Source organism: Balaenoptera ricei, chromosome 1, assembly GCF_028023285.1.
Source record: "Balaenoptera ricei isolate mBalRic1 chromosome 1, mBalRic1.hap2, whole genome shotgun sequence".
Lineage (NCBI taxonomy): Eukaryota > Metazoa > Chordata > Mammalia > Artiodactyla > Balaenopteridae > Balaenoptera > Balaenoptera ricei.
This window is the reverse complement of record NC_082639.1, coordinates 80,396,634-80,421,220: the sequence shown is the minus strand read 5'-3', so window position 1 is coordinate 80,421,220 and position 24,587 is coordinate 80,396,634. Positions and strand designations below refer to the sequence as shown.

The 24,587-nt window shown below is 35.1% G+C and overlaps 1 protein-coding gene across 1 annotated transcript in view; it reads left to right on the top strand.

The window, feature by feature from the left end:
• The window catches only part of HFM1 (helicase for meiosis 1), a 150,074-nt gene that overhangs the window by 48,202 nt on the left and 77,285 nt on the right, over window positions 1-24,587 (top strand). Inside the window, exons 20-23 of the mRNA XM_059900015.1 lie at window positions 618-698; window positions 14,700-14,791; window positions 16,275-16,381; window positions 16,477-16,524. Coding sequence (XP_059755998.1) covers window positions 618-698; window positions 14,700-14,791; window positions 16,275-16,381; window positions 16,477-16,524 — 328 coding nt within the window. The remainder of the gene's footprint in view (window positions 1-617; window positions 699-14,699; window positions 14,792-16,274; window positions 16,382-16,476; window positions 16,525-24,587) is intronic.

Here is a 24,587-nt window from a genome sequence, read left to right as displayed (position 1 = left end):
GTGTCATATTCAGAGATGCTGAAGTAAATACTAGAACCATCAGCTAAAATAGTCATAATGGTTACCTTAAGAGAGTGTGGCAAACTAGGAGGAGGGGAAAGACTGGTGTTTTTTGAACAATCTCTGTAGAACTATTTGATTCTTTATACTTTGTGTTTATATATCTTAAAGCTTTTTTAAAAAGAAAAACTACTGCCATATTGGAAGTCAAATGGCAAAACAGTTACTTAGACTTGGAGCAAGTCACTTAGCTTCTCTATTCTTTAATTTCCTAACTTGTATATGAAATAATATTAATACCTGCCATGTTGTGTTTTGAGGATTAAATGAGATAGTACAAATATATCATTTTAAAAGCTCCAAGTTGTAAATGTTATCACTTGAGTGTTATTTTTATTATTTATATTATTTTTACTGTTAGAAAATTTTTTCAGCATATTAGTCGGCTCTTTTGTTTAAATGAGTTGTTTTTTTTTTTAACCACTTAAATAGGGACTACAGTTCTTCCCAGAACAATTACACAGAAATACACCTTCAGGATATTTTATAATAAATTCTATTTTGTGTTGCTTCTTTATTTTACTAAAGTAAAAAATGTGTTTTCTATAATTGAACAGAATTATGTTTGAAGAATCTGAATGATTTATCATCTCTGGACCTGATAAAGATGGATGAAGATGTTAATTTCAAACCAACCGGTAATTTTTCCATGATTGTTAGTAAATTTAACAATTGCTTACTTGAGGCTAAATTAAAAATTTTTTTCTACTAAAATTTAGATGATGGTAAAATTAAATTGTGGTTTCAGTTCTCAACAGGGTATCATCATTATTAGCATGATCAATTTATACGAGTCCTATTTCTAAAATTATAGAGCTTCTTTTTGACAGGCACGGAATTTGTGTTCGCTAACTCCAGTGACTTAGCAGAGGATTAAAATGCTCAAATCTTTGGGTTGCTTCAGTCCTGTCATAACTCTTGTAGCTATCCTTTTGCCAATTCTTAATTATTCAAACATTGCTTATCTGGATAGTTACTTAGGCTCCTTTTCTCTCTGTCTCTCTCTTTTTGATTCTATATAGGGTATAACAGAAGCAAGGAAGAATGTTTTGTAGTTTTTACCACTCATGATTAGAAGTTTCTTGAGGGAAAATATTGACTTCATTATAACAAATTAAACTTTTTAAGAAGAGATACTTTACTGAATAAAAATTGGGAAGTATAGGAAAGTTTAAAAAAATCAGAATCTGACTATCTGTTAACATTTCATGTATCCTTCCATTTTTAAATGCATTTTTACATACTTGCAGCTGTACTATAGAAATGTATGATTTTGTATTATGTTTTTATTTGTATTTATTTGTATAAGGTTTTTTAAAACAAATTACCTCCCTAACTCTCAACCCTAGATTTATAACATTTTTTTCCTCTCCCATAGTCCTCATTCTGATAAACCTAATTTGTTTGTGAGAATTACCTTCTTTGTATTTTAGGATGTCTCACTAAAGGGGGCATGAGAATCACTAATATAACTTCATCTATTCTTCAGATACTTTAATTCTCAAGAATCTTATTCCCACTATCATTCTTTCCCTGTGGAACTTCTTGAATCCACTGATAACATTCCTTCTGCCTTTAAACATACCTAATAAATGATATGTGTAATATTTGTCCTCTTTCTCAATCATCAGTGGATACTACCTGATTAATTTTCTTATTTTTAACATTCTTTTGATTCTCTTTCTGCTTCTTTAGTCAACTTCTCTTTGCTGACCTTTTTTGCTTTACTATGGGCTTCTTAAATGTGTAGATGTTGGACCTTTATTCCCAGTTTATGATAATTTCTTTGAAAACATAATTTACCTTCACAGCTTAAGCTATGGTCATTATGTAAATGAATTGTAGTTTTGATCCTGGTCTCTCACCTTTGCTATGACATTTGAACGTTAGTTTTCTATTGGAAATCTTTTCTTACATATATGACATGAAACTTGACACCCAGAGCATATAACAGTTAATTTGACCTGCAATACTATACAGTGGAATGAACATAAAATTTGTGTTCCAAATGCCTGGATTTCAGTCCCAGTTCTGCCACTATGCTAGCTGTGACCTTATGCTCACTGAGCCTTAGTTTATTTATCTGTAAAACAAGAATATATTACATGTCCTACTTACCTTACTGGGTTGTTGTGATGATGAAATGGGATAATGAACATTTACAGCAAAAAAAAATTCCTCTGAAAACATGAGTTGTTGCTCTTTTTTGTCCAAGGTTAGGAAAATGTATCTCTACTTGCCTCTTATTCTCAATAGCATAACCGGTTTGTTAAGCCTATTATAAAATGTTTGATGTCTTTGGTTTCTCTTTCATTCCTCACTCATTCCATGTCCAGGCAGGAATGTCCAAAAGGACAATCCAATCTTGGAGCTGAAAATATTCCTTATCACGTAGCAGGGTAATGTTTCCTAAAGTGTGGCTGGGTTAACTACTTCCTCTCAAAGTCAACTGAGGGTGCTGTTATGTTAAAAATGAAATTAATGAACCCTACTCCAGACTTACAAACCTCACCTTCTAGGAGTAAAACCTAGTAATTTAGATTTTAAGCTTGTTCCCTGGATTCTTCTTTTGCACCTTAAAATTGAGAACTGCCTTGGGATTGATGTTTCAATAAGTGGTATAGTGAAAATCTATTTAGATCTTCATGTCATACACCAATTTATCTTAGTGGGTGTTCTGGCCGTGGAGGGAGAGAGATTCCAAATTAAAATAGAGAATGCAGTTTTACTCTAAACTATCTTCTCTAGGAGATTCATGGGGTTCAGTAGCATATTAAAGGTGCTAAGAAGAAAGGTAGTAAAAAAGAGCTGAAATTGATTAGCCTAAGATTTTTACATTCTTATTTGCCCACAGAAATCTTTTAAATGGAAATCCATTAATATTGCAAAGAGCACTAATGTTCTATCAGTGTTCAGTCTATTAATTTAAATGTTAATATCATCCAAAACACCTTTACAGACATACCCAGAATAATATTTGACCAAATACCTGGGCACCCTATGGCCCAGTTAAGTTGACACATAAAATTAACCATCACAGCAGCTTAACATAAAATATACATTCTAGCTGAATGTAGCTGAGTTTTCAGAGGAATACAGTGTTGTACATGATGCCATTTTACCTGTTTCTCCTCTGGACCCAGGTTTGTCATGTACTCTGCTTTGAAAGCACATATTATGCAATGCCCAATCATTGGACATTTTGTCCTTTGTGTTTATTAACTCAGCAGCCTCAACTCTTGTTACACCCTACACCATCAAGCTACTTAAAACACACACACATAAAGTGTTACATATATGTATGTATATATAACTTTATGAGGAATTTAACATGTCTTTTTAACTGTGCTAGTATTTTTATTAGGATTATTTAGGTTAGTGCTCTTGTTATAAGGTTGTATGAATTTTTTAGTTGTTTGCCTCAATACTTTTTCCCATAAGCCTTGTTATTTTTAGTATGCAGTTTATAGAATACAAGATTTTATAGGAATGCATATACTATATATTTACAGGAAATAAAGGTTTACGTAAATGTATAGGAATACTATATATTTATTTAAGGCTAAGAATTTTTATTAGCTGTGATTTGTAATAGTTTCATTATCAATCAGTTTGTTGTATTTTCTAATTTCCATTATTTCTTCTTTGACCTATGGATTATTTGGAAATCTAGTTCTTTTTTTTTTTTTTAATGTCTGAAACATTTATGTTAACATATTTCCATACAAATAACCCAGTGAAAGTTTAGTATTAGTTGTTTTGTTTATTTTTTTTTTTATACTGCAGGTTCTTGGAGCTCCAGTGGCGCAATCGGTTAGCGCGCGGTACTTATATACTGCAGGTTCTTATTAGTCATCAGTTTTATATACATCAGTGTATACATGTCAATCCCAAGTGCCCAATTCAGCACACCACCATCCCCACCCCACCGCAGATTTCCCCCCTTGGTGTCCATATGTCTGTTCTCTACATCTGTGTCTCAACTTCTGCCCTGCAAACCGGCTCATCTGTACCATTTTTCTAGGTTCCACATACATGCGTTAATATATGATATTTGTTTTTCTCTTTCTGACTTCCTTCACTCTGTATGACAGTCTCTAGATCCATCCACATCTCAAGAAATGACTCAATTTCGTTCCTTTCTATGGCTGAGTAATATTCCATTGTATATATGTACCACAACTTCTTTATCCATTCGTCTGTCGATGGGCATTTAGGTTGCTTCCATGACCTGGCTATTGTAAATAGTGCTGCAATGAACATTTGGGTGCATGTGTCTTTTTGAATTACGGTTTTCTCTGGGTATATGCCCAGTAGTGGGATTGCTGGGTCATATGGTAGTTCTATTTTTAGTTTTTTAAGGAACCTCCATACTGTTCTCCATAGTGGCTGTATCAATTTACATTCCCACCAACAGTGCAAGAGGGTTCCCTTTACTCCACACCCTCTCCAGCATTTCTTGTTTGTAGATTTTCTGATGATGCCCATTCTAACTGGTGTGAGGTGATACCTCATTGTAGTTTTGATTTGCATTTCTCTAATAATTAGTGATGTTGAGCATCTTTTCATGTGCTTCTTGGCCATCTGTATGTCTTCTTTGGAGAAATGTCTATTTAGGTCTTCTGCCCATTTTTGGATTGGGTTGTTTGTTTCTTTAATATTGACCTGAATGAGCTGTTTATATATTTTGGAGATTAATCCTTTGTCCGTTGATTCGTTTGCAAATATTTTCTCCCATTCAGAGGGTTGTCTTTTCGTCTTGTTTATGGTTTCCTTTGCTGTGCAAAAGCTTTGAAGTTTCATTAGGTCCCATTTGTTTATTTTTGTTTTTATTTCCATTACTCTAGGAGGTGGATCAAAAAAGATCTTGCAGTGATTTATGTCAAAGAGTGTTCTTCCTATGTTTTCCTCTAAGAGTTTTATAGTGTCCGGTCTTACATTTAGGTCTCGAATCCATTTTGAGTTTATTTTTGTGTATGGTGTTAGGGAGTGTTCTAATTTCATTCTTTTACATGTAGCTGTCCAGTTTTCCCAGCACCACTTATTGAAGAGACTGTCTTTTCTCCATTGTATATCTTTGCCTCCTTTGTCATAGATTAGTTGACCATAGGTGCGTGGGTTTATCTCTGGGCTTTCTATCTTGTTCCACTGATCTATGTTTCTGTTGTTGTGCCAGTACCGTATTGTCTTGATTACTGTATCTTTGTAGTATAGTCTGAAGTCAGGGAGTCTGATTCCTCCAGTTCCGTTTTTTTCCCTCAAGACTGCTTTGGCTATTCAGGGTCTTTTGTGTCTCCATACAAATTTTAAGATGATTTGTTCTAGTTCCATAAAAAATGCCATTGGTAATTTGATAGGGATTGCATTGAATCTGTAGATTGCTTTGGGTAGTATAGTCATTTTCACAATATTGATTCTTCCAATCCAAGAACATGGTATATCTCTCCATCTGTTTGTATCATCTTTAATTTCTTTCATCAGCATCTTATAGTTTTCTGCATACAGGTCTTTTGTCTCCCTAGGTAAGTTTATTCCTAGGTATTTTATTCTTTTTGTTGCAATGGTAAATGGGAGTGTTTCCATAATTTCTCTTTCAGATTTTTCATCATTAGTGTATAGGAATGCAAGAGATTTCTGTGCATTAATTTTGTATTCTGCAACATTACCAAATTCATTGATTAGCTCTAGTAGTTTTCTGGTGGCGTTTTTAGGATTCTCTATGTATATAGTATCATGTCATCTGCAAACAGTGACAGTTTTACTTCTTCTTTTCCAATTTGTATTTCTTTTATTTCTTTTTCTTCTATGATTGCCGTGGCTAGGACTTCCAAAACTATGTTGAATGATAGTGGTGAGAGTGGACATCCTTGTCTCGTTCCTGATCTTAGAGGAAATGGTTTCAGTTTTCACCATTGAGAATGATGTTTGCTGTGGGTTTGTTGTATATGGCCTTTATTATGTTGAGGTACGTTCCCTCTATGCCCACTTTCTGGAGAGTTTTTATCATAAATGGGTGTTGAATTTTGTCAAAAGCTTTTTCTGCATCTATTGAGATGATCATATGGTTTTTATTCTTCAATTTGTAAATATGGTGTATCACATTGATTGATTTGCATATGTTGAAGAATCCTTGCATCCCTGGATAAATCCCACTTGATCATGGTGTATGATCCTTTTAATGTGTTGTTGGATTCTGTTTGCTAGTATTTTGCTGAGGATTTTTGCATCTATATTCATCAGTGATATTGGTCTGTAATTTTCTTTTTTTGTAGTATCTTTGTCTGGTTTTGGTATGAGGGTGATGGTGGCCTCATAGAATGAGTTTGGGAGTGTTCCTTCCTCTGCAATTTTTTGGAAGAGTTTGAGGAGGATGGGTGTTAGCTCTTCTCTAAATGTTTTTTTTTGTTTTATTTTTTATTTTTTTTAAACATCTTTATTGGAGTATAATTGCTTTACAATGGTGTGTTAGTTTCTGCTTTATAACAAAGTGAATCAGTTATACATATACATATGTTCCCATATCTCTTCACTCTTGCGTCTCCCTCCCTCCCACCCTCCCTATCCCACCCCTCTAGGTGGTCACAAAGCACCGAGCTGATCTCCCTGTGCTATGCGGCTGCTTCCCACTAGCTAGCTATTTTACATTTGGTAGTGTATATATGTCCATGCCACTCTCTCACCCTGTCACATCTTACCCCTCCCCCTCCCCATATCCTCAAGTCCATTCTCTAGTAGGTCTGTGTCTTTATTCCCGTCTTGCCACTAGGTTCTTCATGACCTTTTTTTTTTTTTCCTTAGATTCCATATGTATGTGTTAGCATACTGTATTTGTTTTTCTCTTTCTGACTTACTTCACTCTGTATGACAGACTTTAACTCCATCCACCTCACTACAAATACCTCCATTTCATTTCTTTTTATGGCTGAGTAATATTCCATTGTATATATGTGCCACATCTTCTTTATCCATTCATCCGATGATGGACACTTAGGTTGCTTCCATGTCCTGGCTATTGTAAATAGAGCTGCAATGAACATTTTGGTACATGACTCTTTTTGAATTATGCTTTTCTCAGGGTATATGCCCAGTAGTGGGATTGCTGGGTCATATGGTAGTTCTATTTTTAGTTTTTTAAGGAACCTCCGTACTGTTCTCCATAGTGGCTGTATCAATTTACATTCCCACCAACAGTGCAAGAGTGTTCCCTTTTCTCCACACCCTCTCCAGCATTTATTGTTTCTAGATTTTTTGATGATGGCCATTCTGACTGGTGAGAGATGATATCTCATTGTAGTTTTGGTTTGCATTTCTCTAATGATTAATGATGTTGAGCATTCTTTCATGTGTCTGTTGGCAATCTGTATATCTTCGTTGGAGAAATGTCTATTTAGGTCTTCTGCCCATTTTTGGATTGGGTTGTTCGTTTTTTTGTTATTGAGCTGTATGAGCTGCTTGTAAATCTTGGAGATTAATCCTTTGTCAGTTGCTTCATTTGCAAATATTTTCTCCCATTCTGAGGGTTGTCTTTTGGTCTTGTTTATGGTTTCCTTTGCTGTGCAAAAGCTTTGAAGTTTCATTAGGTCCCATTTGTTTATTTTTGTTTTTATTTCCATTTCTCTAGGAGCTGGGTCAAAAAGGATCTTGCTGTGATTTATGTCATAGAGTGTTCTGCCTATGTTTTCCTCTAAGAGTTTGATAGTGTCTGGCCTTACACTTAGGTCTTTAATCCATTTTGAGTTTATTTTTGTGTATGGTGTCAGGGAATGTTCTAATTTCATACTTTTACATGTACCTGTCCAGTTTTCCCAACACCACTTATTGAAGAGGCTGTCTTTTCTCCACTGTATATGCTTGCCTCCTTTATCAAAGATAAGGTGACCATATGTGCATGGGTTTATCTCTGGGCTTTCTATCCTGTTCCACTGATCTATGTTTCTGTTTTTGTGCCAGTACCAAACTGTCTTGATTACTGTAGCTTTGTAATATAGTCTGAAGACAGGGAGCCTGATTCCTCCAGCTCCATTTTTCATCCTCAAGATTGCTTTGGCTATTTGGGGTCTTTTGTGTTTCCATACAAATTGTGAAATTTTTTGTTCTAGTTCTGTGAAAAATGCCATTGGTAATTTGATAGGGATTGCATTGAATCTGTAGATTGCTTTGGGTAGTAGAGTCATTTTCACAATATTGATTCTTCCAATCCAAGAACATGGTATATGTCTCCATCTATTTGTATCATCTTTAATTTCTTTCATCAGTGTCTTATAATTTTCTGCATACAGGTCTTTTGTCTTCTTAGGTAGGTTTATTCCTAGATATTTTATTCTTTTTGTTGCAATGGTAAATGGGAGTGTTTTCTTAATTTCACTTTCAGATTTTTCATCATTAGTGTATAGGAATGCAAGAGATTTCTGTGCATTAATTTTGTATCCTGGTACTTTACCAAATTCATTGATTAGCTCTAGTAGTTTTCTGGTAGCATCTTTAGGATTCTCTATGTATAGTATCATGTCATCTGCAAACAGTCTTCTTTTCCGATTTGGATTCCTTTTATTTCTTTTTCTTCTCTGATTGCTGTGGCTAACACTTCCAAAACTATGTTGAATAATAGTGGTGAGAGTGGGCAACCTTGTCTTGTTCCTGATCTTAGTGGAATTGGTTTCAGTTTTTCACCATTGAGGACAATGTTGGCTGTGGTTTTGTCATATATGGCCTTTATTATGTTGAGGAAAGTTCCCTCTATGCCTACTTTCTGCAGGGCTTTTATCATAAATGGGTGTTGAATTTTGTCAAATGCTTTCTCTGCATCTATTGAGATGATCACATGGTTTTTCTCCTCAATTTGTTAATATGATGTGTCACGTTGATTGATTTGCGTATATTGAAGAATCCTTGCATTCCTGGAATAAACCCCACTTGATCATGGTGTATGATCCTTTTAATGTGCTGTTGGATTCTGTTTGCTTGTATTTTGTTGAGGATTTTTGCATCTATGTTCATCAGTGATATTGGCCTGTAGTTTTCTTTCTTTGTGACATCTTTGTCTGGTTTTGGTATCAGGGTGATGGTGGCCTCGTAGAATGAGTTGGGGAGTGTTCCTCCCTCTGCAATATTTTGGAAGAGTTTGAGAAAGATAGGTGTTAGCTCTTCTCTAAATGTTTGATAGAATTCTCCTGTGAAGCCGTCTGGTCCTTGGCTTTTGTTTATTGGAAGATTCTTCATCACAGTTTCAATTTCATTACTTGTGATTGGTCTGTTCATATTTTCTGTTTCTTCCTGGTTCAGTCTTGGAAGGTTTTACCTTTCTAAGAATTTGTCCATTTCTTCCAGGTTGTCCATTTTATTGGCATAGAGTTGCTTGTAGTAGTCTCTTAAGATGCTTTGTATTTCTGCGGTGTCTGTTGTAACTTCTCCTTTTTCATTTCTAATTTTATTGATTTGAGTCCTCTCCCTCTTTTTCTTGATGAGTCTGGCTAATGGTTTATCAATTTTGTTTGTCTTCTCAAAGAACCAGCTTTTAGTTTTGTTGATCTTTGCTATTGTTTTCTTTGTTTCTATTTCATTTATTTCTGCTCTGATCTTTATGATTTCTTTCCTTCTGCTAACTTTGGGTTTTGTTTGTTCTTCTTTCTCTAGTTCCTTTAGGTGTAAGGTTAGATTGTTTACTTGAGATTTTTCTTGTTTCTTTAGGTAGGCTTGTATAGCTATAAACTTCCCTCTAAGAACTGCTTTTGCTGCATCCCATAGGTTTTGGATCGTCGTGTTTTCATTGTCATTTGTCTCTAGGTATTTTTTGATTTCCTCTTTGATTTCTTCAGTGATCTCTAGGTTATCTAGAAACGTATTGTTTAGCCTCCATGTGTTTGTGTTTTTTACGTTTTTTTCCCTGTAATTCATTTCTAATCTCATAGCGTTGTGGTCAGAAAAGATGCTTGATATGATTTCAATTTTCTTAAATTTACTGAGGCTTGAATTGTGACCCAAGATGTGATCTATCCTGGAGAATGTTCTGTGCGCACTTGAGAAGAAAGTGTAATCTGCTGTTTTTGGATGGAATGTCCTATAAATATCAATTAAATCTATCTGGTCTATTGTGTCATTTAAAGCTTCTGTTTCCTTTTTTATTTTCATTTTTGATTATCTGTCCATTGGTGTAAGTGAGGTGTTAAAGTCCCCACTATTATTGTGTTACTGTCGATATCCTCTTTTATAGCGGTTAGCAGTTGCCTTATGTATTGAGGTGCTCCTATGTTGGGTGCATATATATTTGTAATTGTTATATCTTCTTCTTGGATTGATCCCTTGATCTTTATGTAGTGTCCTTCCTTGTCTCTTGTAACATTCTTTATTTTAAAGTCTATTTTATCTGATATGAGTATTGATACTCCAGCTTTCTTTTGATTTCCATTTGCATGGAATATCTTTTTCCATCCCCTCACTTTCAGTCTGTATGTGTCCCTAGGTCTGAAGTGGGTCTCTTGTAGACAGCATATATATGGGTCTTGTTTTTGTATCCATTCAGCAAGCCTGTGTCTTTTCGTTGGAGAATTTAATCCATTCACGTTGAAGGTAATTATCAATATGTATGTTCCTATGACCATTTTCTTAATTGTTTTGGGTTTGTTTTTGTAAGTCCTTTTCTTCTCTTGTGTTTCCCACTTAGAGAAGTTCCTTTAACATTTTTTGTAGAGCTGGTTTAGTGGTGCTGAATTCTCTTAGCTTTTGCTTGTCTCTAAAGCTTTTGATTTCTCCATCAAATCTAAATGAGATCCTTGCCGGGTAGAGTATTCTTGGTTGTAGGTTCTTCCCTTTCATCACTTTAAGTATATCATGCCACTCCCTTCTGGCTTGTAGAGTTTCTCCTGGGAAATCAGCTGTTAACCTTATGGGAGTTCTCTTGTATATTATTTGTCGTTTTTCCCTTACTGCTTTCAATAATTTTTCTTTGTCTTTAATTTTTACCAGCTTGATTACTATGTGTCTCGGTGTGTCTCCTTGGGTTTCTCCTGTATGGGACTCTCTGTGCTTCCTGGACTTGGGTGCCTATTTCCTTTCCCATGTTAGGCAAGTTTTTGACTATAATCTCTTCAAATATTTTCTCGGGTCCTTTCTCTCTCTCTTCTCCTTCTGGGACCCTTATAATGCAAATGTTGTTGCTTTTAATGTTGTCCCAGAGGTCTCTTAGGCTGTCTTCATTTCTTCTCATTCTTTTTTCTTTATTCTGTTCCGCAGGAGTGAATTCCACCATTCTGTTTTCCAGGTCACTTATCCGTTCTTCTGCCTCAGTTATTCTGCTATTGATTCCTTCTAATGTAGTTTTCATTGCAGTTATTGTATTGTTCATCTCTGTTTCTTTGTTCTTTAATTCTTCTAGGTCTTTGTTAAACATTTCTTGGATCTTCTCGATCTTTGCCTCCATTCTTATTCCGAGGTCCTGGATCATCTTCACTATCATTATTCTGAATTCTTTTTCTGGAAGGTTGCCTATCTCCACTTCATTTAGTTGTTTTTCTGGGGTTTTATCTTGTTCCTTCATCTGGTATATAGCCCTCTGCCTTTTCATTTTGTCTACCTTTCTGTGAATGTGGTTTTTGTTCCACAGGCTGCAGGATTATAGTTTTTCTGGCTTCTGCTCTCTGCCCTCTGGTGGTTGAGGCTATCTAAGAGGCTTGATGGGAGGCTCTGGTGGTGGGTAGAGCTGACTGTTGCTGTGGTGGTCAGAGCTCAGTACAACTTTAATCCACTTGACTGTTGATGGGTGGGGCTGGGTTCCCTCCCTGTTGGTTGTTTGGCCTGAGGCCACCCAGCACTGGAGCCTATCTGGGCTCTTTGGTGGGGCTAATGACAGACTCTGAGAGGGCTCATGCCAAGGAGTACTTCCCAGAACTTCTGCTGCCAGTGTCCTTGTCCCCACGGTGAAACAGAGCCATCCCCCGCCTCTGCAGGAGACCTTCCAACACTAGGAAGTAGGTCTGGTTCAGTTTCCCCCAGGGTCACTGCTTCTTCCCCTGGGTCCCGATGCGCACACTACTTTCTGTGCGCCCTCCAAGAGTGGGGTCTCTGTTTCCCCCAGTCCTGTCAAAGTCCTGCAATCAATTCCCACTAGGCTTCAAAGTCTGATTCTCTAGGAATTCCTCCTCCCGTTGCTGGACCCCCAGGTTGGGAAGCCTGACGTGGGGCTCAGAAGCTTCACTCCAGTGGGTGGACTTCTGTGGTATAAGTGTTCACCAGTCTGTGAGTCACCCACCCAGCAGTAATGGGATTTGATTTTACTCTGATTGCACCCCTCCTACCATCTCACTGTGGCTTCTCCTCTGTCCTTGGACGTGGGGTATCCTCCTTGGTGAAGTCCAGTGTCTTCCTGTCAGTGATTGTCCAGCAGCCAGTTGTGATTCTGGTGCTCTCGCAAGAGGGAGTGAGAGCACGTCCTTCTACTCCGCCATCTTGGTTAATCCTCTTTGAGCAAGGTGACTCTTTATTTTCTCTCTTCACTTGCAAATTTTTAAAAATTTTTTCCATTCCTTCTACCTTGACTCATTTTCTTTATAGCTTTCTTTCTAGTTTAATTTTAAACCTTACCTAGGAAACCTTCATCCTTACTAATAAGCCAGCAAATATCAAGCGTTTTCTCGAAACCTTTCATTTTCACTAGCAGGGAGATACCCTATATTAATTTATAAACATCTAGGATAAGAGGAGCATCTTTAAATATACCCTAAATATAACATATACTAATTCCCTTGGTAACCATATTCTCGCTATCTCACACACTGCTCTTAGAATCTCCCTTTGATGAACCACTGCATTACTCACATTTTGGCTGAACATATTCACTAGACTCCTAATTGAGAAAGTGGCTATTCCTGAGTCTTAAGTTCTGTCTACTGTACCTTATTCTTGATGCCTATAAGTGATGGAATGTCAAATTCTTTCCTCTTCAGCAAAACCTGTAGCACATACTTAAATATTAGCCTTTTCCTTGAGCAATAGTATGCCGTTTTCCTCTTCTCAGCTGTTTTTTGTGTGTGTTCACAAGACTTGAAATTCTTTGTAATGTTTTTGACAACTTATAATTGAAGCCAGTATCCTTTTAAATAAATTCCATTTCATCAGTTACTTATCCTCACTCTACCCATCCTCCTACCCACAGCCTACCTGATGTTTTATTTCCAAAACAATTTAGTTTCAAATTCCAATTTAATTGAAATATTGCTCAAGAATTTTAAGTGGTCCTCTGTTATTTTACAAATCAAAACCCAAATCTAAACTCCTTTATAGCATTTAGAGGCTATTTCAGGGCCTCTGTATTCTATCTTTCATCATTTTTTTTTTAAATTTATTTAATTTATTTATTTATGGCTGTGTTGGGTCCTCGTTTCTGTGTGAGGGCTTTCTCTAGTTGGTGCAAGCGGAGGCCACTCTTCATCGCGGTGCGCGGGCCTCTCACCACCGCGGCCTCACTTGTTGCGGACCACAGGCTCCAGATGCGCAGGCTCAGTAATTGTGGCTCACGGGCCCAGCCGCTCCGCGGCATGTGGGATCCTCCCAGACGAGGGCTCGAACCCGCGTCCCCTGCATTGGCAGGCAGACTCTCAACCACTGCGCCACCAGAGAAGCCCTCTTTCATCATGTTTTGATAATAAAAGTAGACAACATTTATTTAATGTTGGGCACTATGCTAAGTACTATGCATGTATTATTGCATTTAATCTTCTTCACAACAAACATATGAGATGCATACTTTTATTATTCCCACATTACATTAAGAAACTGGTAAAGTAACCTGCACATGATCACCTAGTAACTAGTAAGTGGTGGCCCAAAGATTCTAAGCAGGTCAGTTTGACCTGAATTTTAGTCTTATGTTTATCAAGCCATATCTCTCATTACATTATTCTAAAGATAGTCTTTTTTTTTTTTAATTTATTTATTTATTTAATATTTATTTATGGCTGTGTTGGGTCTTCGTTTCTGTGCGAGGGCTTTCTCCAGTTGCGGCGAGCAGGGGCCACTCTTCATCGCGGTGCACTGGCCTCTCACTATCGTGGCCTCTCTTGTTGTGGAGCACAGGCTCCAGACGCGCAGGCTCAGTAGTTGTGGCTCACGGGCTTAGTTGCTCCGTGGCATGTGGGATCTTCCCAGACCAGGGCTCGAACCCGTGTACCCTGCATTGGCAGGCAGATTCTTAACCACTGCGCCACCAGGGAAGCCCTAAAGATAGTCTTTTAAACTTTACTCTTTTGATAAACAAGTTTTGTTTTTTCCTGAGGTCATAATGGCTATATTTCCTTTCTGCCAAGGCCTATTGTTTACTTTAAAATCCTGCTCTAAACCCATTTTCTCTAGAAGGTTATCCCACACGGACCATTCTCTTAGGCTTAATTTCCTCTGTACTTAAGTTTGTGTATGTAAACATTATCATTAACTGGATTTTGTACTCTAGTCTAGCTATTTCACATGTGGTTATCTCCCTAGCTAACCTATAGGTTCCAGAGACCGTGTCGTCTAGATTTTTTGGTGTCTTTTGTACCTGATGCTGTTAAAGGCACAGCAAAGATGCTAAGGAAATGTTTGTTAAACTGATGAAAATTCAAGTTGTTTCAGCTGACGGGGAATGTTTATTTTTCCGTCTTTTCCCACAGAGGCAGGAAGACTGATGGCTTGGTATTATATTACATTTGAGACAGTGAAGAAATTTTGTACAATCAGTGGAAAAGAAACTTTACTGGATCTGGTAAATTAATTTTCACAAGAAAATAAATATATAATGCTATAGTATAAAATAATATTGGGGGAAATAATTTGTGTATCTCATGCAATTTAAGAATAAATGAGCAGAAAAGAAAGCATTTCTAATAGTGCTTATGTTTTTCCTCCTTATATGCCTTTGATTGTAAGATATAGAATAGTACTCCTTAGAATATATTTTCAATTGTATCTCTGTGTTAGGGCTAAGAAAATTCATATACATACCCAAAGTCAGGATGGCAACTGCCTTTCAACTTATGTGATAATGCTGATTACCTTGGTAGTGGTTACCAAGTGTAATATGTTGAGAAAGAATGTGCTGAGAAAGATTCCAAGATGGTGTGGCATGGTATATTAGGAAAGTCTGCCATGAATGAGGGACACTGAGGGACGCATGTGCCTCCTACTTGCAACTTTTCCCTAAATCATTTGCATCAGAATAATGATAACAGTAGAAAGAGAATAGCATTGGTGATAGACCAGGAAAAAGAACTGATTTTGGAGAAAATGGGCGTAAAAACAGGCTATACTAAGATATCACCAGTGGGGGCAACTTTGTAGCTATAGCAATGAATAGAACCATAGTTATGTTTTTGGCACCTGGTAACTGTATTGGTCCTTTCTTCCATTACTGGGGATATGAACATGAAATTTATATTTATTCTCAAATCCAAACTATTTATTTTTATTTAAAATATCTAAGTTGATTATTGTGATAAGATTATTATACTAAAAATTGCACAAAAATTGATGAGTAGAAGGCTTGTATTTTCATGTAAATATTATTCTTTTTTAATTTATTTTTTATTGAAGTATAGTTGATTTACAATGTTGTGTTGAATATTATTCTTAACTGAGAAGAAATCAAGAATAGAAACTCCCTAATGTTAACATTAACTCATCTGATTTTGAGTTCAGTAAGTGTGAAAGAGAATTAGAAAAGGTGTTAGTTTCATTTTACAAGTGTGAGAAACCAAAGCAGAGTACTTTGCTCAAAGTCATCTGGCAGAATTAGGCTCTAGAATACAGATTTCTTAATACCTACAGCATTGTTTTCATTACAAAATAATCCTCAATAGGAATAATAATTTGCAAACTATAGAAGGGTGAATAATAATATAACAGTAGTAATAGCGGTAGTAATGAAATCTTCATTTATTGAGTGCTTATTATGTGTTAGGTGCTAGGCTGAATATTCTAAATTTTATCTTGTTAATCTTTACAATCTTACTGATATAGCCCCAGTGTGTAACACAGTGTCTGCCATATAACAAGTGTTTGTAAACTTTCATTAGTGAATGAATGAATTCTTAAAGAAGCAAAATGTATAAGGCAGGTTTTTAACTCTATTATGCTAAATGTGATGTCCCAAGGCAGCATTAAAAATAAATAAATACAGAAAAAAATAAATGAGAGAAAAGAAGTAAAGAATGGACATAACTAAATGAACAAATGCTGAAATTTTATAGGTCACAATGATAGCCAGCTGCAAGGAATTTCTAGATATACAATTAAGAGTAAATGAAAAGAAAACACTGAATACTTTGAACAAAGATCCAAATCGGAAAACTATCAGGTACAGAAATTAAATATGTTTTAAGTAATTTTAAAAAGGTTTTATTCAGTTAAAATAAATAATAATAATAAAAGTTTTACCTTGTTTATTTACAGATTTCCAATGGGAGGAAGAATTAAAACAAGAGAAATGAAAGTAAATTGGTAAAGAAAATCAATTGTTAAATGTCTTAAAATACTGATCACCTGTCCCTGATTCATATTTATGAAGGTTTTTTTTTTAAACTTATTTTAAATTTGTTTTCCTTAATACAAAAAAGAACATATTTACATAAGAATGAGTCAGAATGTAGGTGCGAAATTAATTTCCCAAAACTCTCAGACTTTAATTAAAAGAGATAATTTGTGAATTTTTAAATCAACAAACGTTGAGAGTGTAATCTGTTGAGGGAAGTTAGACAATAGAAAGAAGATATGCTTCTCATCCACAGGAACTTTCAGGTTGGCTTGAATGAGAACCATTTGTATAAAAATAATGGACAGTATGAAAACACATGCAGTAAATGTCTATTGAATGATAGTGGTATTCTGGGAAAGACATACTAAAAACAATGATATCAGTGAAGGAATGTATTTGTGACAATGGGATGACTATTCTCCCAGGAAAGGGAAGTTTGTATAGAGGAGTAGTAACTGGAAGAGTAAACTAAAGTTACATTGTATTGTAATGACTTTACCCAGTTTCCAATCACAAATGCAAAGGTATTCTTTTCTGCTATGCCAAGTGCTTGGTTTTCTGAGTATTTAGGTCTTAGTGTTAAACCATTTGATTTAGATCATTTCAGGTAAGAATGATTTTTTTTATGTGGCTCAATAAAACCAGTTGCCCAAAGAATTTCCTTTTTCTCCTTAGCTAAAGGAGGTCACTCGTTCTCTGGGATACTTCCTAACGTCTCATTGAATTTTATCTCCCAAATACCATGACATCTCAGAAACAAACTTCCACTGCTGTATACAACTCATTAGGCAGATCTACAGCTTGGACAACAGAAGTTAATGTTCTGTTTCTTAGATGTATTTCTTTAGAAATTGAAATATCCTTAGAGATCATTCAGAACTTAGAGATCCTGTACCCAGGTCCTCTCATTTTACAAATGAACTAAGTGATGCCCAGATAAGTTGTGACTTGCTCGAGGTTATGTTGCTATACTGGGGGCTGATCTAGAACTAGAATCTAGATCTCTTGATTCTGACAATGTTTTTTTCAATATACTCTGTTGTATCAATTATTGAGTCAAATTAAATCAAGGTATTTTTCCACAAGCATCTTGTTGGGAACACTCTATTTGCAATTTTAACGCTTTCATTTACCTTACCTTAGATTGGGTCATACATTCTTTTGATTGGGACTGTCAGGTTTTAAAATTGATGACTTTATAATTGTTTTTATATGTATCATAATTTAGCTTCCCATTATAATTTCCCACCTTTATGCAACTACTTGAGTGTGGCTAGGAAGAGTGAATGTGTGTGGAGTATTTTCTTAATGCAAAATGTACAGTCTTTTGGTGGGTGATGATGGCTAATAGTTACCACTTTTATGTCTCTCTCATATTCCTGTTACTTTGCTGAATTTCAGATCAGTTCTTTTTCAGGTAGGTGTTAATCCTCTTAATTTTAAAATTTTATCCTTCAACTTTCTGCCCTTTAAGGCTGTTTTTTTAATTTTTCATAATTCCTGGGTCTTTCATCTTCAGCACTAGCTCTGTTTTCTTTAATTGGTATTTTTCAATGAACTTATAGGGTGTATTTCCAGGTCAGTGATTTCTTTTCACATTTGTTTGTTTCTTCTTATTATATAAGTAATGCATGGATTCATTTTTAAAGATTCAAAAATAAAATTTATAAAGCAAAAAGTCAGGTCTCCCTTGACCCCAGAAGTAACTGTTATCAGTAGTTTGCTGTGGGTCCTTCCAATTTCCTTTCTATTTATTTAGTACATATATATGGGCTAATGAACATATGTTATGTCTACATATAAAAAAGGTCATACTATAATTATTGCTCCTGTCATGAAGTTCTTCTATATCAGTACATACACATCAACCTCATTTATTTTGATACCAATGTGTGTTTTAATAGCAGTGTATTCTATAGTATGAACATACTGTAATTTTTAACCACTCCTTTACTGATGAAGAGTTAGATGGCTTACAAACTTTTGCTATTACAAATAGTGCTGAAATGAACTTCTTTTATTTACACCATATTTTTCAAGAATTTCTGGGTGAAAAGGTATATACATGAAAAGATTTAATATTTAATGCCAAATTGCCTTCTAAAAAGTTTATCTTATTTACAGTTCCCACCCACAGTGTAAAAAGAATGACCATTTCCATAAATCCTCCCAATACTTGTTTTTTTATCTTTGAACTTTTGTCAATCTAATGAGTGAAAAATTTAAAAATTTTCAAATCCCTAATTATTAGGAGGGAATATACATATTATTTGGTTTTATACAGAAATTTTAAATTGTTATAAAATCATACATGTCAGTCGTTTCCTTATGACTTCTAGGTTTTGTGTCTTGCTTATTTAGGAAGGCCTTTCCCATCCTGTATTTCTTAAGATTAGGTTCAACTACATAAAATGGTAATAAAATGAATTAACAGTAGATTAAACAAAATAGGCTACTTTTCTCTCACAGAATATACAACTCAAGGTAGATAGTCTAAGGTAGATATAGTGGCTTCAAGGTGTCATGAATACTATGTTTCTATCTTTCTGCTCTGCTATCCCACACATGACTTCTATTTCAAGGTCACCTCATTGTCCAAAATTACTACTAGAGCTTCAGCCATTACACTTGAGTATCCTCTCTCTTTTCAGTAGGTTTCTTGGAAGTCCCAGATAACCCTTTCACACCTAATACAGCTAAGTGCAAAAGAGACTGGGAAATATCTTGGTGATAGTGTGCCTATATTAAAATTAGGATTCTGCTATTAATAAGGAAATAAAGAATGAATGTTGGGTAGGTAAAGCTGTCTCTGCCACACATCCTAAGATCATAGGACTTTTCCTATCGTTTCTTCTAATACTTTAAAATCATTTTATTTTTACCTAAAGGCTTTTCATAGGCATCTGGAGTTAATTTTTACATGTGGTATGAGTTAAGAATTTAATTATATTTTGTCCCTGAAAGATAGGAGTGTTTGATAACTATGTTGTCTTTCTCTCTTTGCCTATTGATTTGGAATGCCACCTTCTCATAAACTAAATTCCTAAGGATCTGATTCTGGACACTTACTGTTAGCCTGTTTATTCTGTTGCCGTGACAATACCACATTGTTTTACTCGCTATTCTTTTATTGCATGTTTTGTTATCTGGTAAGGCAAGTCCGTTCTTACTGTTATTTAAAAAATTTTTTTGGATATTCCTGCATTTTTCCTCCCTATGAACTTTAGAATCAGTTTGTCAAGATTTATAAAAAGTCCTATTGAAATTGGCTTTATAGATTAGTTTGTGGAAGAATTCTTCCTTTTACAGTTCTGAAATCTATCTATCTAGGAATATGGTATCTCTCTCCATCTATTCAGATCTTTATGTCTTTCTGTGATATTTTATAACTCATCATTTAGGTTTTATATTTCTTGATAGGTTTATTTCTTGGTATTTTATGGAGTTTGATATTGTGAGTCCTTCTTTACATTGCATACCATTGCATTTTATGGTCAGTTATTGACGGTATATAGGAAGGCTATCAATTTTTAAAATTTTGATTGTTTTATCTGGCTATCTCACTGAACTCTCTTAACAGTATGAGTTGTCCTTTAGTTGGTTTGCTGGGATTACCTAGATAGACAATCATATTATCTGTAAATAGTGATAGTTTTATCTCTTGATTTCTAATAGTTGCAACTCTATTTTTCTTAACTTCTTGTAGATAGAACCTTTAGTATATGTTCTCTAGTTTTAGAGAGAGCAAACATCTTTGTCTTGTTACTGTTTTTAATTGTCAAGTTTCCAGTGTTTCACCACCAGGGGATTTCTCACACTTTTTGGATTCGATTGTGGAATCCATTAACCTCCTTCTCACTTATTTGTAAAAACAGATTTGAATTCAGAGAGAAGAGCGAGCAACCCATTTTAGCTCACCATTGTCTCTGGATCTAAAAGTTGGGTTTCTCTAAGATTTCTTTCATTTTTTGTTCTTTGCAGGGTTACTAACTTTTTTTGAATCAATTTTTCTTACTTTATATGTTCCTGAGCTATTCATTTCACCCAGCTTGTCACTTTTTATGGCATAAAGTATTTTGTTCTCTAATAAGTTAAAAATTTCCTCTAAATATATAATATCTTTTCTAATATCTAATATTATTTGTATCATCTCCTTTTTTCTTAATCAGATTTGCTAGAGGTTTCTATATTTTGATCTTTTCAAGCCATTTATTTTTGACTTATTGATCATGTTTAATAGTCCTATTAATTTTACATTTTTAATCTTTCTATTATTTTCTATTTCATTAATTTCCCATTTTGTCTTTATTTTTTTCCTTCTTCTTTTGTAATCCTTTTAATTGTATTTTTCTCCATTTATTTTGTTTTTTAAAATTTTCTATATTTAAGACTACAAATTTTCCAGTGAATACCACTTTGACATTGTTCTATAGATTTTCTAAATCTATTGCTATTCTTTCTAAATAGTTTATAATTTCAGTTTTAGTTTCCTCTTAAGAATTATTTAAAATTATGTTTAAAATTTTTAAAGTAATACTTTTTAAAAATTGTCATTCTTTTATTGTTAATTTCTAATTTTATTGGATTGTAATTAGAGAATGTGGCCTGTCAGAGTTCTGCTTTATGATAGATATTGTGGTTTTACTTGTGGCTTAATACATGGTTAATTTTTATCATTGTTCCATGTGGATGGTAAATAAATAAATGAATGATGTGTTCCTTAGGCACTAAATTGCATATTTTGCCATTAGGGAGAGTTTGCTAATTGTGTTACTCAAAGTGAAATATCACTCATTTTTCATGTAAAGTTTTATTAATCAAGAGAGTAATTTATTATATTGGAAGAGGAAAATATATTGAAAATATAGCAAGATTATATAATGGCTCTAAAGATGTAATGTCAGATAGTTCAAGGGAATATATACATACCACCAATATATTTGGAAAAGCAAACAGAAAAGGAACAAGTACACAGTAAACAGAAGAGTGACATATTGTCTAATCAGCTGTGGCTTGTGGAAATGACTATAAAAGTATAGAATGGATTATGCAATAAAGGAACAAATCATAACGAAATTGTCTTCTTAGGATTGTACATAAAAGGAGTTGTACGTAACCTGTGTATTTAGACATTTGTTAGGTACTGCAGGCCTATTGGCCCGTTTGTCCATGTTACCTTTCTTGTCCTGTCTTGTTTCTGCTGATGGAAAGAGGCAGGTTAGATGAGTCAACTAACTGTCCTATTGAATACTTTTTGCTTTTAATTCCGTTTTGTCTACTATTAATAATATTGCCATACTTGTTTTATTTAGTATATCATTTAATCTTTTTCTTCTTAACATTTTCATATTGTTTTATTTTATAATTTGTATAGATTGAATATAGTTAGATTTTATCACTCTTCTTTTTACCTCATCTCAGAATTCTTTTAATTGAGAATAAGTTCATTCACATTTATTATAATTACAGTAGTCCCCCCCCTTATCCACGGTTTCGCTTTCCACGGTTTCAGTTACCAGTGGTCAACTGTGGTCCAAAAATATTAAATGGAAAATTCCAGAAATAAACAATTCATAAGTGTAAAATTGTGCGCTGTTCTGAGTAGCAATTCATAAGTTTAAAATCTCACGTCATCCTGCTCTGTCCCACCTGGGACATGAATCATCCCTTTGTCCAGTGTATCCTGCCTGTTCTTCACTTAGTAGCCATCTCAGTTATCAGATAACAGTTGCCATATTGCAGTGCTTGTGTTCAACTAACCCTTATTTTATTAACAATGGCCCTGTGGAATTAAAGAAACCTCAGCTAAAATTGGAATCAGGACAGACCTGTAGGGGAAACTCTCACACTCTGCCATGCGTCATCAATTGCTCCAAGCAGAAAGAAGCGTACACCTACCTCTCTGATAGGAAAATCCCTCTACTTTACTATCCAGCAGGAAAAAGAAAACTTCTCTCTGCCCTGACAGCCCAGTCAGTCAGAGACTGTACCAACCCAACTAATGAGAAGCCTCCATACTTTGTACTACCAGCTTCCTCCAATGGACTCTGGTTTTCACAGCCCCTCCTATCTCCCCCTTTTCCTTGTAAAGCAAATTCCTTGTTCTCTTGATTTGCCTATGCTTTGCCATAGTTTGCATATCCTGAATTGCAGTTCTTTTGGCTCTTCCTGAATAAACTTGCTTTTGCTATAAAGCAAGTTTATAAATAATACAGTAGCCAGTTATAAAATAACTGGCTACTGTATTATTAAAGTTGACAGCTCCAAAGCGCAAGAGTAGTGATGCTGACAATTCAGATATGCCAAAGAGAAGCTGTCAAGTCCTTCCTATAAGTGAAAAGGTGAAAGTTCTAGGTTTAATAAGTTCTAGATTTAATAATTTAGAGGTTGCTATGCTGGTTAATAAGAGGTTAATATGCTGAGGTTGCTAAGATCTACAGTACGAATGAGTCTTCTACCTGTGAAATTGTGAAGAAGGAAAAAGAAAGGAAACTGTAAAGAAGGGAAAAGAAATTTCCTGCTGGTTTTGCTGTCACACCTCAAGCTGCAAAAGTTACAGCCACAGTGCATGTCAAGTGTTTAGTTAAGATGGAAAAGGCATTATATTTGTACAATAACATATTCTGAGAGAGATAGAGACCACACTCACATGACATTTATTAACACTATATAATTGTTCTATTATATTATTAGTTGTTAACTTTTAGTGTGCCTAATTTATAAGTTCAACTTTATCCTGGGTATGTATAGGAAAAAATAGTATATATAGGGTTTCATACTATCTTTGGTTTCAGACATCCACTGGGGAGTCTTGAAATGTATCCCCTGAGGATACTGTGTTTGGACTTAATCTTATTGTATGTTTTCTAATTTGCACGATTATTGCTTGTTTCTTTTTTCCTCACTTATTTCTTTTGCCTTTTCTGCCTCTTTTTGGATGTGTCAAGTTTCGTTTGTTTTTGTTCTTCTAAATAACTCTTCTTTTAAAATTTTATATTTTTTAAACCAATGTCTATAGAAAATGAACATTTAAAAACTTCCCATATGAGATAAAACTTTTATCATATTTTCAATTTCCTCTTGCCTCTTGCTCTCTCCCATGTTCAGATCATCTGGGATTTTAGTTCCAGATTGTTAAATTTAAAATATTTTACTGTGCATTAAAAATTGTAGACTTAACCTAATTTCTTTTTTACTGATTGCTTTGCTTACTTTCTGCTTTTTAAAATCTCTATCTTCCTTTTCCTTAGATATATAATTTATTTTTTTTGGATACATTCTCAAATAATTTTCTGAGTCCTTCTGAGTCTTTGTAAGCCTGAAGTGTATTTTGCCCTATCATTTGAATAAGTTTGGCTAAATCATTCTTCAGATGTTTATACTGCTCTTCTTGCATCCATTGTTGGTGATCTAATCTGTTTTCAGTACTTTTTTAAAAAAAATTAATTAATTAATTAATTTATGGCTACGTTGGGTCTTCTTTGCTGCATGCAGGCTTTCTCAAGTTCCGGCGACTGGGGCTACTCTTCCTTGCGGTGCGCAGACTTCTCATTGCAGTGGCTTCTCTTGTTGCAGAGCACAGTCTCTAGGCATGCGGGCTTCAGTAGTTGCAGCACGCGGGCTCAGTAGTTGTGGCTCGTGGGCTCTAGAGCGCAGGCCCAGTAGTTGTGGCGCACAGGCTTAGTTGCTCCGTGACATGAGGGATCTTCCCGGACCAGGGCTCAAACCTATGTCCCCTGCATTGGCAGGTGGATTCTTAACAACTGCACCACCAGGGAAGTCCCCATGTTTTCAGTTCTTTATTAATAACTTTTTTCTTTATCTGATTTAGGAAAGTCACCAGAACGTCTGGGTGTGTCTTTATTCTTTATTTTGCACAGCATTCTATGGACCCTCTTAATATGTAGACTTGTATCTTTCTTCAGCTCTGGGAAATTTTCTTCTATAATTTAATTATTTCTTCTCTATTCTCTCTGTTCACTCCTTCTGGAACTCCTACTGGATGAATGTTGGAACTTCTGACCATCTC